This window comes from Astyanax mexicanus, chromosome 18 (assembly GCF_023375975.1).
Source record: "Astyanax mexicanus isolate ESR-SI-001 chromosome 18, AstMex3_surface, whole genome shotgun sequence".
Classification (NCBI taxonomy): domain Eukaryota; kingdom Metazoa; phylum Chordata; class Actinopteri; order Characiformes; family Acestrorhamphidae; genus Astyanax; species Astyanax mexicanus.
The window spans coordinates 21163758-21177765 of record NC_064425.1 but is presented as its reverse complement, the minus strand read 5'-3'; the positions used below and the strand labels follow the sequence as shown (position 1 = coordinate 21177765).

The window sequence follows — 14008 nt, the reverse complement described above, 5'->3', positions numbered from 1 at the left end:
CAGCTGAAAGTAATCAAAACACAGGTGAGGCTGATCTGCCAATCTGGTTCTGACTGGCTGGCTGTGACAGTACATTCTGGGAATTGGGGTTGAAAAGTGAAGGTGAAAAAACCTAGCACTAGCAAACTAACCTACTTAGTGGTATGTGTTCTGTAAAAACGCAGAAATGCTTATAGCATTAGCATTTTAATACTAATAAATTAGTTATCTGGCTTTTGATCAAGACTTTTTAGTGCTAAATTCCAGGAAAATGGTTCTTTCTTTTGATGGTTAAGAAAAGAAGGTAATCAAAACAGAAATACCCTATACTGAACCAGCTCTTGACCAGACTTTTTTTAACAGGGTAGAATAGCTAGCTAGCTAACTTTTTTGCTAAGCTAATGATTTTTTTTAAATTACTGCTTAGAAATAACTAGGTAATCTAATATGAAATTAGTTTTTTTTTTATGAAGTAGCTTTTTTCTAGTCTTTTTAGTTGAATGTGTTGTTAGCTAATGCTAGTTGGCTAACATTCTGTTATTTTTGTCTGTTTTTATGCTTTGTCTGGCTTTCAGGCTGTGCACATTTTGGTTCATTTTACGTTTTTTTTTGTATTTATTATGGACTGAACTGTGTAGTGTTTGTCATGTTCATACATTTCATTTACAACTGCATGTCCTATTTACTTGAGTCAGTTACACCTTAATAATTAAGTATTAATGTCTGTAAAATAATATTTATTCAACAAAAATTTAGGACTTTATTAAGAAAGATCTTTTTAAAAGCAGTATATGTTCAGCGTATCTCTGACGTTATGCAACATTGTATTATTTCTGATAATTATGTAGCATATGCACACACATTCTTACATGAATGCAAGATGAATGCGGGCCCACCTCCACTGGGGTTGACAAAAAACACAACCGTCCATGGGGTTGGTTGTTCTTGCTCCTGTTCTTAGCTGCGGGGGCTGCAGCAGAGACTGGCTTTTAATGATCTGTCTGGCTGGTGATGGTCTTTTGATTAATTCTGTATCAATCTCTCCCAGCTCAGCAGTTTGATCTAGTGGCCAGGGCATGTCATGTCACTTTTTCTTGTCAGGTGTGACCATCACCGGTGTAGGTTGTTATCTTTCAGCTTCGAGTCGATACCCAGGACATTGTAGCGAGAGTAAAGTTCATATATATATATATATATATATATATATATATATATATATATATATATATATATATATATATATATATATGTTTTTTTTTGTTACTCTTATGTTACCTTTAACAATGGCAAAGAAATATTGAATATGTCTGAGAAATGCTAGCATGACGGTGCACAAATTGAAAATTTGATGCTGCTCTTTTCTTCCATCAAAGCCTTATCAAGTTGGATAATCAAAGAAGATACGTGTTTGAAGGCTTGACCTCGACGCTCATCAATTATTCATATCCACAAATCAATTCTGCACCGGTTTTGATGGGTAGCTATCAGCCAATGGTTAACTAACACTGCCTGTTGAAGCAACCCGATTTTCCTTGGAGATCGACTTCAGACAACTTTAATGGGTCTTTGACGCCTGCAAATATTGAGCAGGGAGAGTAGTCTCTCTGAATTTTTTTTTCTGCAGCGATAGGAGTGATAGATAGAAGATAGAAGAGGAACGTATCCAGGGAGGTGAAGAAACTTCAGCTTACCCTATGTTTTCTCATTAATCTTTCACAGCTATTTTCTATTTAAGTTATTAAACTTTATGAAAATGCTGTACTCTTTTTTTTCCTATGGGCCACCTGTCCCTGTCTTTTGACACATTTTCTATCCCATAATTATGAAACAATTTGATATCTTACAACATGTCAGCTTGGATAATTAGATGGAAATTGCATTACATCTCCCGAGATTTTTTTTCCCACCTCTGCTCCTAAAGGGAATGGGTTTTTAGCAAACAGGAGCAACTGAAGGAAATATGGAGCCTATTTTGCTCTCTTCTTGTCTTTGCTAGCAAAGTGCTCCCTCCTCTCTGCAGCCTCCCGGACGCGGTGCGGAGTAGATTGATTGGGGCCTGCTCCGCGTTTCTAGGTGCTTTTGGTCCGAGGGTTATTCATTCCTGCTGAATCATTGCTTCTGTTGTTGCGATGCTCATTGTCTCAAGGACTCCAGTGTGCCTTACCTTTTTGTGCTTTTCAATAAAAATAAAGCCCCTATCCTTGGACGCTGCATCAGCTATTCTCATCTGCTGTCTGCCGGGTTTTAGGCAGAAGGGCAGATGTGGTCTGAAAGCAGGGCTGGTAATACAGGGTGGAACGTTTCACTTCTGCGGATGGATTGAAGGTCCCGTATTCCATACGAGTTTTAAGTTCTTTATTTTTGGTCCTGCTTACAATATGTAGTTTTATGTACAGGAAAAGTTTTACTTGGCTGTTGACTTGACTGTTTCCTTGTTGTAGTATATATTTAAATTAAACAAGCTGTATTTGTTACAATGCCTCTATTCTGTTTGGCAGAATTGGTGCTATTGGGACAGATCCTGATTGCTGACTATTCTATTTCAGCTTGATTAACTGATGTACTTTAAAGAGGGGATTCTGGTTAGTGGTGCTAAATGTCTGTACTCTGCTTTTCTCACAATGCAAAGTTTTGTTGTAAGTTTGAGACGGATAAAATATAAAAAAACCTTTATCACTCGGAGCAAGGATTTCTCCGAGTGAGAAGGTTCATATGGAGTGAGGAAGAGCTGCAGCAATGCACAATTGGGAATTATATGATCTGACCAGATATGCTGAATTATTAGCTAATTGCTGATTGTGTATTTAGGCTGATAATCCCAACACCAGTTTGAAACAATGTTTCCCTATTATATAAATTTATTTTGTTCTTGTCTTACTTTAGCGTAAAGTATTTGGAGAAAACCTCCTTTAGAGGCCAAAATATGTGGTGAGAAAATGTCTGCAGATTTTGAAGTGACAAATTCATATATTTCCAAAGAAATCAAATCTCTTTCCCTACAGTAGAAAAGGCAAGGTGTTGATTTAATCACCAAGAAAATGACAGAATGCCAAGTTCTCAGACTATCAGCATATCAGTGGAGATTCTCATTTCCACTTGTGGCTGAGTCGCTCACACCTTAAGCGCAAAGGAAGCGGTCCAGCCTTCTGGTGCAGCCCATAGATTTCATTCTGTTTTGATCCCGGTCTCATCAGGGTCGGCGGCGGCTCGGCTCAGAGAGGTATCGGGCTCTGAGTAATCGGCAGCGTAGGATTGTGGGAACGTGACTGTGTATGGATCCATCTGTCACCGCTCCCTGACAAACAATCCTGGCCCTGCGCCCGAAATGAAAGGGAATAAAAAAGTAACTGGGTTCCTATCGGTGGCACATCCCATAATGACTCTTGACAAAAAATGCGCTCAGAATGCGCCATAAAGGGTGAACTTGCTTCTGTCTGAAGGGGGGGGGGAATTAATATTCTCTCTCTCTCTTTCTCTCTCTCTTTCTCTGCCCAGTGTAGCACCAGTAGAACACATACGCTATTTGTGAAATTGCATTTGACACCTACAGTGTTTATTGCTTTGTGTTGTTCAAACTGGAAGAACTGAGCGCTGTTTGTTAGTTCATCCAGCGCCGGTGCTGATTGTAACGTTTGTGTGGTGTTTGCGGTGGGTTTTAACCTTTAGAAAAAGGATCAGCCCTAAGCCAGAGAAGCGGCTGAAGCACAATGAAGAGTACTAGTTATATCCTTAAGACTTTCACACTTCTGCGACGCACCATTTAGCAGAGAAATGCCCAGCGAGTTGTTCAGAAATCAATTGGATCAACTTGGCTACGGCTGCACAAAGCATCAGTCTGCCTTTGGCAACACTTTCCACTTTTCGGTCATAGATAGTTTCCTTTGTAATAGCACTACTGGGAGTCAAACTCAGGGCTTACTCATGCAGAGGGGAAATCCTGAAAAAAACAAAGTGAAAAAGATCAGTTTGACGGGAAGCCTCTATTTCTTCTTTAGGACAGTGGTTGCGCACTTCTTAGGTTGTTTCCTTACTCAGACTTTGGCTATTTTAATTCAGACTTCATTAAAAACGTTAATTGGCTTTATCAAATCCTCAGAAAAGTAGATCTCCAGGAAAGGCTCAATATACTTCTTGCGGATCTGGACATGACTCTTGGATTTTGTGGATAAAAAGACTTATCTGCAGATAGAAAACAACTCGGTACCATTTTAGTACCTGCTCACTTATGGTCCAAGCAAGCTCTGATTGGCTGAGTGACCTTGAACAAAATCCCTTTAGCACTGTTGTTCACTGTTACCTTGTGGTCACTATGAAGATGTATGGACAGGTGCTAAGGCATTGCCACTATGATTGGGAGATCGCTGGTTCGAATCCTGGTCATGCAGCTTGCCAGATGCTAGATGGTGCTCTCTCTCCTCATCATTTCAAAGGGTGATGTCACTCAGCACAAGGCTGCATCTGTGAGCTGATGTATCGGAACCGAGTCGCTGCGCTTTTTCCTCCAAGCGCACTGTGATGCTACTCAGCAATGCTGCATCAGAAGCAGTTCAAAAAGAAGAGGTGGCTGACTTCACCTTGTGCTGTGGCCTCACTAGGGATGGGGGATATACAGCCTACAGACCAGAAGCTAGATAGGTGGGAGAATTAGACTAGCTTAATTGAGAGAAAATTGAGGTAAAAATTTACTGTGTTCTTTAAGATAACCAGCCAAATTAGCTTAGAATTAAATCTTTTTGCAACTTTTTCTTATTAAAAGACTGTAATCAGGGTCTGGAACTCTTCAATTACGTCATTATTACAATTAATCTTCAAAAGATTCAGTATTAAAAACCAGAAGTTCATTGTTTAATATGTGCTATGCAGAGATTTGCACAAGGACACCCTGTTTTTTTTTATTTTTATCTCTGCTCGGGCCCGCAGTATCAGATGCAGCAGAAAACTGCCGGCTACAGTCTGATCTACGCTATCTAATGTCTGATAGCCCTCAGATCCCGTGACATGAAGTGACAGCAGGAGGCGAAGGCGAATGTGAATGTTGCTAGCAGCGGGAAGCCCCCGCTGGCTGAGTCCGTCCTGAGCAGCACTTCATAATGGAAACGAATCTCAAACAGGTTGACACTGGTAATTCAGCCTACTTGATAATGATAGATTGTCAGCAGCACGGGTAGCTAAAGCTGGACGCCAGGTTCCTGCTGCCAGAAATGATCTGTGTGTGCGTGTTTGTGTGTGTGTGAGTGTTTGTGTGTGTGTGTCTAAGTCTATAAGTGTGTGTGTGTATGTGCTGCAACAGCAAGCATGGAGCTCATGACAAAGAATAGGAGCTTTCTATTGTGCAAATAGGAGCCAGGTCATTTTTCTTGTGCTGCTTTTGCAGAAACCTCTGCGCTGTGGTGTAAAAGAGTTCAGAAACACAAAAGTACGAACGTTAGCATTTATTTGTGAGCTTGCTTGTGTGTGTTTCACACTTAGAGCCTGTGTAAGAGCATCTGACAAAGATATTTCAGTGTAATAAAGTATGCATTTACAGTATATTGTTTGTGTTGTTTGGAAATTATGATACTATGGTTTATACAACAGTTAGTTGCGACCTCACAATCTGATTGGTTGAGAAGTGTTCTAGCCGTGCTGATATATGTGATAACATCACGGATTTCTCACAACAAAACTTGTATCACTCCGACGACACGTTGCCGAGTAACGGCGCATACACACAGGACACCCGCAGCAGCGTTAGCTTAGCACAGGCTAGCGCTCAGCCGCGGCACGCTCGCCCGCAGCGCTGGCTTGTCTTTTGCGGAAAAAAGGGAAAAAAAATTGCTCGGTTAATGCCGTCTGACAGCCAGAACACTAACCAGCCAGGCTAGGCTAAGCTAAGTTAATGCTGAGCTAAAGCAAGCTACGCTAACCTAACCACAGTCCAGCCGGCTAGCTTTCACCTGAAGACGACTCCACAGAGCAGGAGAGGAGAGTATTAGCGTTATTTCACGCTCCTAACGTTACCATCTTCGCTTATTCCCAATTTTGCTTTTAAGCTAACTTTCGTGGTGTTAGTCTGTATGAACCATACACCGTTTTGTAAAGTTTCGGTTCTGTTACAGTTGTTGTGGAACTACTTTTTGGCGGAAGGCACATTCAAACTGAATTTCTTAAAGTTCTTTGATTTTTTTTTTTTTCTTAATTAATTTTGTACAAAAAAAAAGTATATTAATTTCCTTCTCGTTCTCTGTTTTGCTCTTTTTCAGACGGTTCCTTCCAGAACCATTCGCGGCTGCGGACCCCTCCTCTCCCGCTGTCCCATTCGCACTCCCCCAGTCAACACCATGCGGCCTCCATGGGCTCTCTAAGTCGGAGTAACTATACCCCGCGCAGCAACGCCAGTCCTGCACCCACTGACAGCACGGCGGCTCCTGAGGGGCCCTCCAGTGCCCAGGACTCGGCTAGCGCTCAAGACAACTGGCTCCTCAACAGCAATATCCCTCTGGAGACCAGGTATAGATAAGTTTTTTCATTGATTTAGGATAACTAATGATATAATATACAATAGAATAGCCCTGCCATTAAAAAATGCATGAAGCAACCAGTGCCATGCCTTGAATTGTACAGCAAACCTTAATTCAGCATCTCATCATGATCCTTTATCAAGTTTTATAATACTACAAAATAATGCACTGCCATCTAAAGGTGTGGAATCATTTAAAATCAATAAATGGTCTTAGATCACTCGCCAGATGAATGGATCACTCAATTTTCCATTTCCATGTACTGGGAATACATCACATAAGGCAATACCACCCACAGTGGACAGTGCAGTGGGTGGTAATGATCGTGGCCAGCGGTGTCTGGCTAGAACTGTCCATGCAAACAGGCAAGCAACTACTTGCATGGCAAAAAAAAAAAAGTTACATCTTCATTAAATGGAGATGGAGACTCCACAGCCATATGTAGCAAGTCAGTACAGTGTTTTTGGAAGGTGTGATTCCACACTTTTGAATGGCAGTGCATATAGGAATAAAATAGATAGATATATATTCTGAGCTCTATGTTCAGTGTTGTACTTAGTGGTCTATCTATCCTGAAGTGTTGCATTATGTTTAAGAATGTGTAAGAATCGACACAGTGCAACATAGGGGTGTATCAATAAGTTGATGTATGGAAACACAAGGCAACAACATACATTAATTTTCTAACATTTTCTGTTTTATTCTGATTTTTTAATTGTTGCTGTCACGCAATATTTATATATCTACAGTAGAATTGCTTTAATTGCTGAGCAATTTGACGTCAAATCTGCATCACAATTTATGCAACAGTTCAGCATTTCAATGAATGATTATGTTAATGAACGCAAAAAAATTTTTCTAAGTGAGCAAATTTACATTAACCCTCTGTAGCATGAAATAAATATTTTTTGAGGAGAAATATTATTTTTGGAAGTGAGCAAACTTACTTTAACCCTATATGGCATGCAATCTCTATTTTGCGAGGAAAAATATTATTCTTGGAAGGCAGCAAATTTACTTTAACCTTCTATGAAATAAATATAGATTTTGTGAGGAAAAATATTATTTTGGAAGCGAGAAAATTACTTTAACCCTCTATGGAATAAAATAGATATTTTGTGAGGAAAAATGTTATTTTTGGAAACGAGCAAATGTATTATAACCCTGTATGGCATGAAATATGTATTTTGTGAGGAAAAATATTATTTTGGAAGTGAGAAAATTACTATAACTTTCTATGGCATAACATATACATTTTTTGAGTAAAAAAAATTTTTTTTGGAAGCGAGCAAATTTACTTTAACCATCTATGGCATAAAATATGTATTCTGTGAGGAAAATATTATTTTTGGAAGCAAACTAATTTACTTTAACCTTCTATCAAATAAATATATATTTTGTTAGGAAAAATATTATTTTGGAAGCGAGAAAATTACTTTAACCCTATATGGCATGCAATCTATATTTTGTGAGGAAATATATTATTCTTGAAAGGCAGCAAATTTACTTCAACCTTCTATGAAATAAATATATATTTTGTGAGGAAAAATATTATTTTGGAAGCGAGGAAATTACTTTAACCCTATATGGCATGATATATATATTTTGTGAGGGAAAGTATTATTTTTGGAAACGAGCAAATGTATTATTACCCTGTATGGCATGAAATATGTATTTTGTAAGGAAAAATACTATTTATGGAAGCGAGCAAATTTACTTTATCCCTCTATGGCATGAATTATATATTTTGTGAGGAAAAATATTATTTTTGAAATCAAGCAAATTTACATTAACCCTCTATGTCATGAAATATTTATTTTGTGAGGAAAATATTATTTATGGAAGCGAGCTAATTTACTTTAACCCTCTATGTCTATGTTAATAAGTCTTATGTTAATACATTTTCAAAGATATATGTTTTTTTTTGCATGACAGCAACAATATGTTCAGGTTATAATATGTAGTTTTTTATGAGCATGATACTGTATATATTTATTCATATTGAGTTTATACATAAAGCATCTCTAACAATTATTAATAAAAGTAAGATGATATAAGAGATGCTTTTAAGAAAAGCTTCCTCTGTTTCCTTGTGCATCCATACTTACTGTATTCTTACTGTAATGAAGAGTGCTTACACCCCTAGTGCCACTGCGCTGACTGTTGATCCCGCAGAATGCCTTTCAGTGAGCATCTGCTCAGAGGGCTGTCTAAGGACCACCATGCTTTCAAACCATTTCTGTGAAACAAGAGAAAAGCCTTGTTTTTTCCTCCCTCGCCTCAAAACAAGTTACGGTAGTGACGTTCGTACCAAACTGCTCTCTCTATATACACACGCATAATGGTAAAATATAGGTGATTGCACTCAGGCAGCTGCGGGATACCTTTATCTCTCCTCTGTTCTAGCCCCAGGTCCTTATTTACCTCCCATCAGCTCAAGCTTGTGCTCGAGCTCCAGCTCGCCTCTTAGGGAGGCTCTTATATGAAGGAGATCAGTCAAGCGGCGTGCGAGCAGATGTCTGTTTGCGTTGTTCTGGCCGCTCCTCATGCATGGTGGAAGGGAGATCAGGGCTGTCAGGCCGGGCTTGAAGAGAACTGATACATACTGATGTTCAGATTACCCTCTCTCTCTCTCTCTCTCTCTCTCTCTCTCTCTCTCTCGCACTAGTGAACCCATCGCTTCCCACAAGCCCTATACACTATTCATTTTAGCTCTACATTAAAAAGGAACCTTGAAAAATGAGACCTGCTTGGAGGAAGACTGCAGCTAAAAAAAAAGTGTCTGTGAATCTGCTACTGGAGGCCACATGCCACCTTATCTGAATGTAATTAGCTGGTTTCTTTTAGTGTTATTTAATTGTAAACCATGTCTAAGTGAATAAGAACTTTTGTATTTATTTTTTTTACTCCAAACTATAGTCCGGACCAAGGGATCAAAATACAGGGGTTGGACAATGAAACTGAAACACCTGGTTTTACACCACAATAATTTATTGTCCCAACAGACAGTTCTGGTGGAAACAGGAGAGTTGAGGAGCACATTGAATTCTGCTGTGATTTGGGCAGCCGTGGTTTTATTCTTTCTGGATACAATCCTGGTTAGCACCCAAACATCCCTTTCAGATAGCTTCCTCTTGCGTCCACAGTTAATCCTGTTGGATTGTATTCGTCCTTCTTGGTGGTATGTTGACATTACCCTGGATACTGTGGCTCTTGATACATCACAAAGACGAGAGGTGTTTCAGTTTCATTGTCCAACCCCTTGTATGTTCCAACCTAAAAAGAGGTAGTATTGGTCTGGTTCAGCCGAACTTTTGATTAGTATTGTGAAAGCATTTTTTTTTGTAGTTGTTGATTCAGATTTTAAGATCTGATAGATACAGATAGATACAGGAAGATGTGGCAGACTATCATCAACTATTAAACATTAGAAGAACTTTTAATGTGTGCATGTGCTCAGGCTTACATCAGCCATAACATTAAAACCACCTTTCTAAAACTTTGTAGGTTCCAATTGTGCCAAAAAAAAGCTCTTAAGGCCAATTTTTCACTTCTGCGTCAAATCTACGCTGTAGCCTATGGTCTCCACAAGACTTCTGAATGTGTGATTTTTTGAGAACAATGTTTGGCCTATTGGGGATTACTTATATATTTGCTTTTTTATTTCTGTTTTTTTTTTTTTTCCCTTTTCTCCACAATTTACAAGGCCAACTACCCAACCCACTCATTAGGACTCCCCCTATCACTAGTGATGCCCCAACACCAGGAGGGTGAAGAGTAACACATGCTTCCTCCCATACATGTGAAGTCAGCCACCTCCTCTTTTTTCAAACTGCTGCTGATGCAGCATTACCGAGAAGCATCACAGTGCGCTCGGAGAAAAGTGCAGTGACTCGATTCTGGTACATCAGCTCACAGGCGCCTTGTGCTGATCGACATCACCCTTTGGAGTGATGTGGGGAGAGAGCGTCATCTACCCACCCGGAGAGAGCAAGGCTAATTGTGCTCTCTCAGGGCTCCGGCAGCCGAAGTCAAGCTACATGAACAGGATTCGAACCAGCAATCTCCTGATCAGACTGGCCGCTGGACCACTCAGAGCCCTATTTCTGCATACTGTAGGTAGCAGAGTGTAAGGGTTGGACACCTTATTAGTAATGTAGTAATACTTAGTAGTATCATTTATGAGTGAGAAGCAGGACTCTTGTAAAGAACAGCAAGAGTCATAACATACAAGGTATCATCAACCATTAAAAATTAGAAGAAGAAAAAATTGCAGTGTATCATGGCCCATTGATGCTATCATGGGAGGACCCACCTCACCTCTCCAAACCACACCTTCAGGTATGGCCTTGTGGAGACCATGCCTCTATGGGTCAGAGCTTTTTCTTGGCACAAGTGAAACCTATACAGTTTTAGTCTAATTTTTTCACAATTATGGCTGATGTAAGCCTGAGCACATGCACACTGAGCTAATTTTCCTTTTTTAATATTGTTTAGCATTATTTCACTCTTCTCCGTTCTTACCGTGATCGCTGCCGTGTGGAGGACCGGTCCACTCAACAGGAAAATGACTGTTAATTTCAGTTTGTGGAGGGACACTTAGCGACATAATGACTGATTAGGCGCTACGGATTTTCCCAAAGTTTAATCTGGTCCAGGTATTCCCAGCGGAGAGGCGAACAGATGGTCGCGACAGCCAGCATGCGGAGGAAGAAGAGGAAGTGTCGGAAAAGCGAATACATCGGCCGATATCAACCCCTCCCTTTCCTCGCTTCTATCCGAGAAAGAGCTATCAATTATCTGAAGTCCTCTGACAGAAATTGGAACCATTAGGAAAAGTCCACAAGGGCTTGGAAACGTGCTCGGTTCTTGGGGCTTTAGTTAATGGCCTTATAATGGTCCCCCTCTGCTGGCTTTAGTTGAATGGGCTGGAAGGGGACGCACTTTTCACACTTTTCAGGATGCTGCGGCTTAAAACCCTCCCTCCCTCCTCCCTCCTAGCTTTTGCCTGTTGTTTTCTTTTTCCTCCATTCCCTTATTTCCCTCCTTCCCCCGGGTTTGGGCCGAAGCTCTTCCTGGCCTGCCTCCTCTTCATTAAAAGTTTAATTCGTCTCCTACCGCCCGAACAAATGACCGAATGAACGCAGGCCAGGGGAGAGACAATGAGCGGCGAGCTAATAGCCTGGAACATAGGGCGAAAGGGAGGAAAACAAGTCTTTTCTCTTGTCGAATGGAAGGTGCGGAGCCTGTCCTTTTGCATGCCGACGGTTCATTTCTCCATTGCATTATCTCAGCCTTTCCCTTATGGAACAGCAGCAGTCTCATGGGGCGAGATAGAGCTCCGGTAGATAGAATGCATGTGCCTCAGTGAGAGAGCACACACACATATATACACACACACATATATACACACACGGGTTGTCTACAGAGGGAGTTTTTCCTCCTGAATGTTAATAACTCTCCGCTTTATGAGACTATTTATTATTTCAAAAACACAATCTCAAAATAGGACAACGTTTGGCCTATTGGGGATTTTGTCAGCATAATGTGTGATTTATTTATTTATTTATTTATTCATTTGCTTGTTTATTTCTTTATTTCTTTTTTTTTTTATGAAAAATGTACTGTGTTAACCATACTACAGCTAGCAGTGTGTAAGGGTTGGACGGCTTGTTAGTAACGTGACGCCTTGTTCTCTTCTAACCACGACCACAAGGAGCCAGAATACTCTAATGTTTATTAGAGAGGAGCAGGACTCGTGCAGAGAAGGTCAAGGGTCATACAATACAAGGTACATGCTCGGGCCGCAGGTCGGGGTGGGAGAAGCCCAGTGGGTGGCCACTTGTGGTGTTTTTTTTTGGGGGGGGGGGGGGATCGTTTTTTCAGGGGAAGGCTGAACAGCTCCAGCCAGTAGTCTAGTTCCATAAGGACCCTGATTTTGTTTATTTTTTTATTTAATTTTTTTTTCTATGTCTGTTAGTCTGTCCGCACAGTTTCGTCCGCCTGTACAGTCGTCGGGTGATCACGTCTGTGTTTCCTTCTTGCATGCCTTCTTGTCTCTCACTCTCGCTCCATCTATCCATCTCTCCACCTGTGTGTAGAAACATAGCAAAGCAGACATTCCTAGAGACTTTACAGGACAACCTTATAGAGATGGACATACTGGCCGCAGCCCGCCGCGACGATGCTTACACTGACGGGTATGTTGCATGCTCTTGATCGCGGCCGCCATGACTAGTAGGATCTGCTTTGCCATGCTGCGGTAGTGTCGCCCTTGTGCACTGATGTGTTGTTGTGTTGTGTTGTGTGTTTTTTTGTTTCCTCCATTCCATTAGTGTTAATGTGAAACTGAAGTTTGTATCTTCAGTTTCAGTGTAAGTACGTTGTGCTGCATGTCTCTGTTGAATTGACCTATCGGTTCTCTGCCCACAAGTAGTTTTCAATGTAGAAACTGTACCCAAGTTGGACAGGCTTCACAGAAATCCTTTTTAATCCCATTCTGTCCTTTTTATATAAGTTTAAATTTGTCAAAATAACTGTATTTACAGTGTTAATAATGTTACCATTCATTTTATGTAATTAAAGTATTGGTAAAATTGTATTTTTTTAGGTCCTAATTAACTGTACTTGATACCTCAACAATATATATAAAAAAACTCTTATAAAACTCTATAACTGTCTGTCATAATATTGTAAAAAAAAATCTCATATCTCTCGAAAATGTCCACTTTTTCCTTTTCTCTGCTCCCTGTCTGCTTTTATGTAAAATACAGCATAATTATATTTATTATTATATATGTTTAATCTATATTCTTGAATTTCTACATAGACATTTTTACATAGATTTCCTTTTTTTTTATTTTGGCTCATTTTAAACAATTACTTTCTTTACTTTACTATCTTTAAATATTGACCTACTATGTCAAAATAATGGTGTATTTTCTTAAAATGTTGACTTTGAATCACATTATTGGGTACCATTTTAAAATAAGACTTCCTTTATAAAGGGTTTATAAATGGTTTACAATTAGTTTATTAATGGTTACTAATTAGGTTGTAAATGCCTTAAAAATCATTAATAATCAGTTATAACACAGACGTAGAAAGGGCAACAATATAGATGGCTGTTGGCGGTTCACTATTTGGCAAACAACAGGTCATTGTTGCCCTTTCTACGTCTGTGTTATAACTGATTATTTATTATTTTTAAGGCATTTACAACCTTATGAGTAACCCTTAATAAACTAATTGTAAACCATTTATAAACCCTTTATAAAGGTAGTCTTATTTTAAAGTGGTACCCATTATCTTTATGTGTTTTAACAAATTCATTAATGGTCACTACTCAGTGTGATAGGCCTTAATTTTTAAAACATCAAAAATATTACACTGACAAAACTTCTATTGCCAACTTTCCCTAAAAACTCTCTAGCCTTGAAAAAAAGTCGTTATGGAACGACCTGTTTTTGTGGGCAGAACACGGATGGGTCAGTTGAATCCCATTTTGCACAGCCCTGCATCTTCATCAG

General features: G+C 39.7%; 1 protein-coding gene across 11 annotated transcripts in view; it reads left to right on the top strand.

The window, feature by feature from the left end:
* tenm4 (teneurin transmembrane protein 4) overlaps window positions 1-14008 on the top strand; it is a 332448-nt gene that overhangs the window by 157756 nt on the left and 160684 nt on the right. For 5 of the 11 annotated variants that reach the window (XM_049467313.1, XM_049467308.1, XM_049467307.1 and 2 more), the window contains 3 exons: window positions 6222-6468; window positions 12196-12270; window positions 12581-12679. In XM_049467313.1, the coding sequence (XP_049323270.1) occupies window positions 6222-6468; window positions 12196-12270; window positions 12581-12679 (421 nt within the window). The remainder of the gene's footprint in view (window positions 1-6221; window positions 6469-12195; window positions 12271-12580; window positions 12680-14008) is intronic. The other 6 variants (XM_049467314.1, XM_049467315.1, XM_049467312.1 and 3 more) reach the window with 3 other exon arrangements.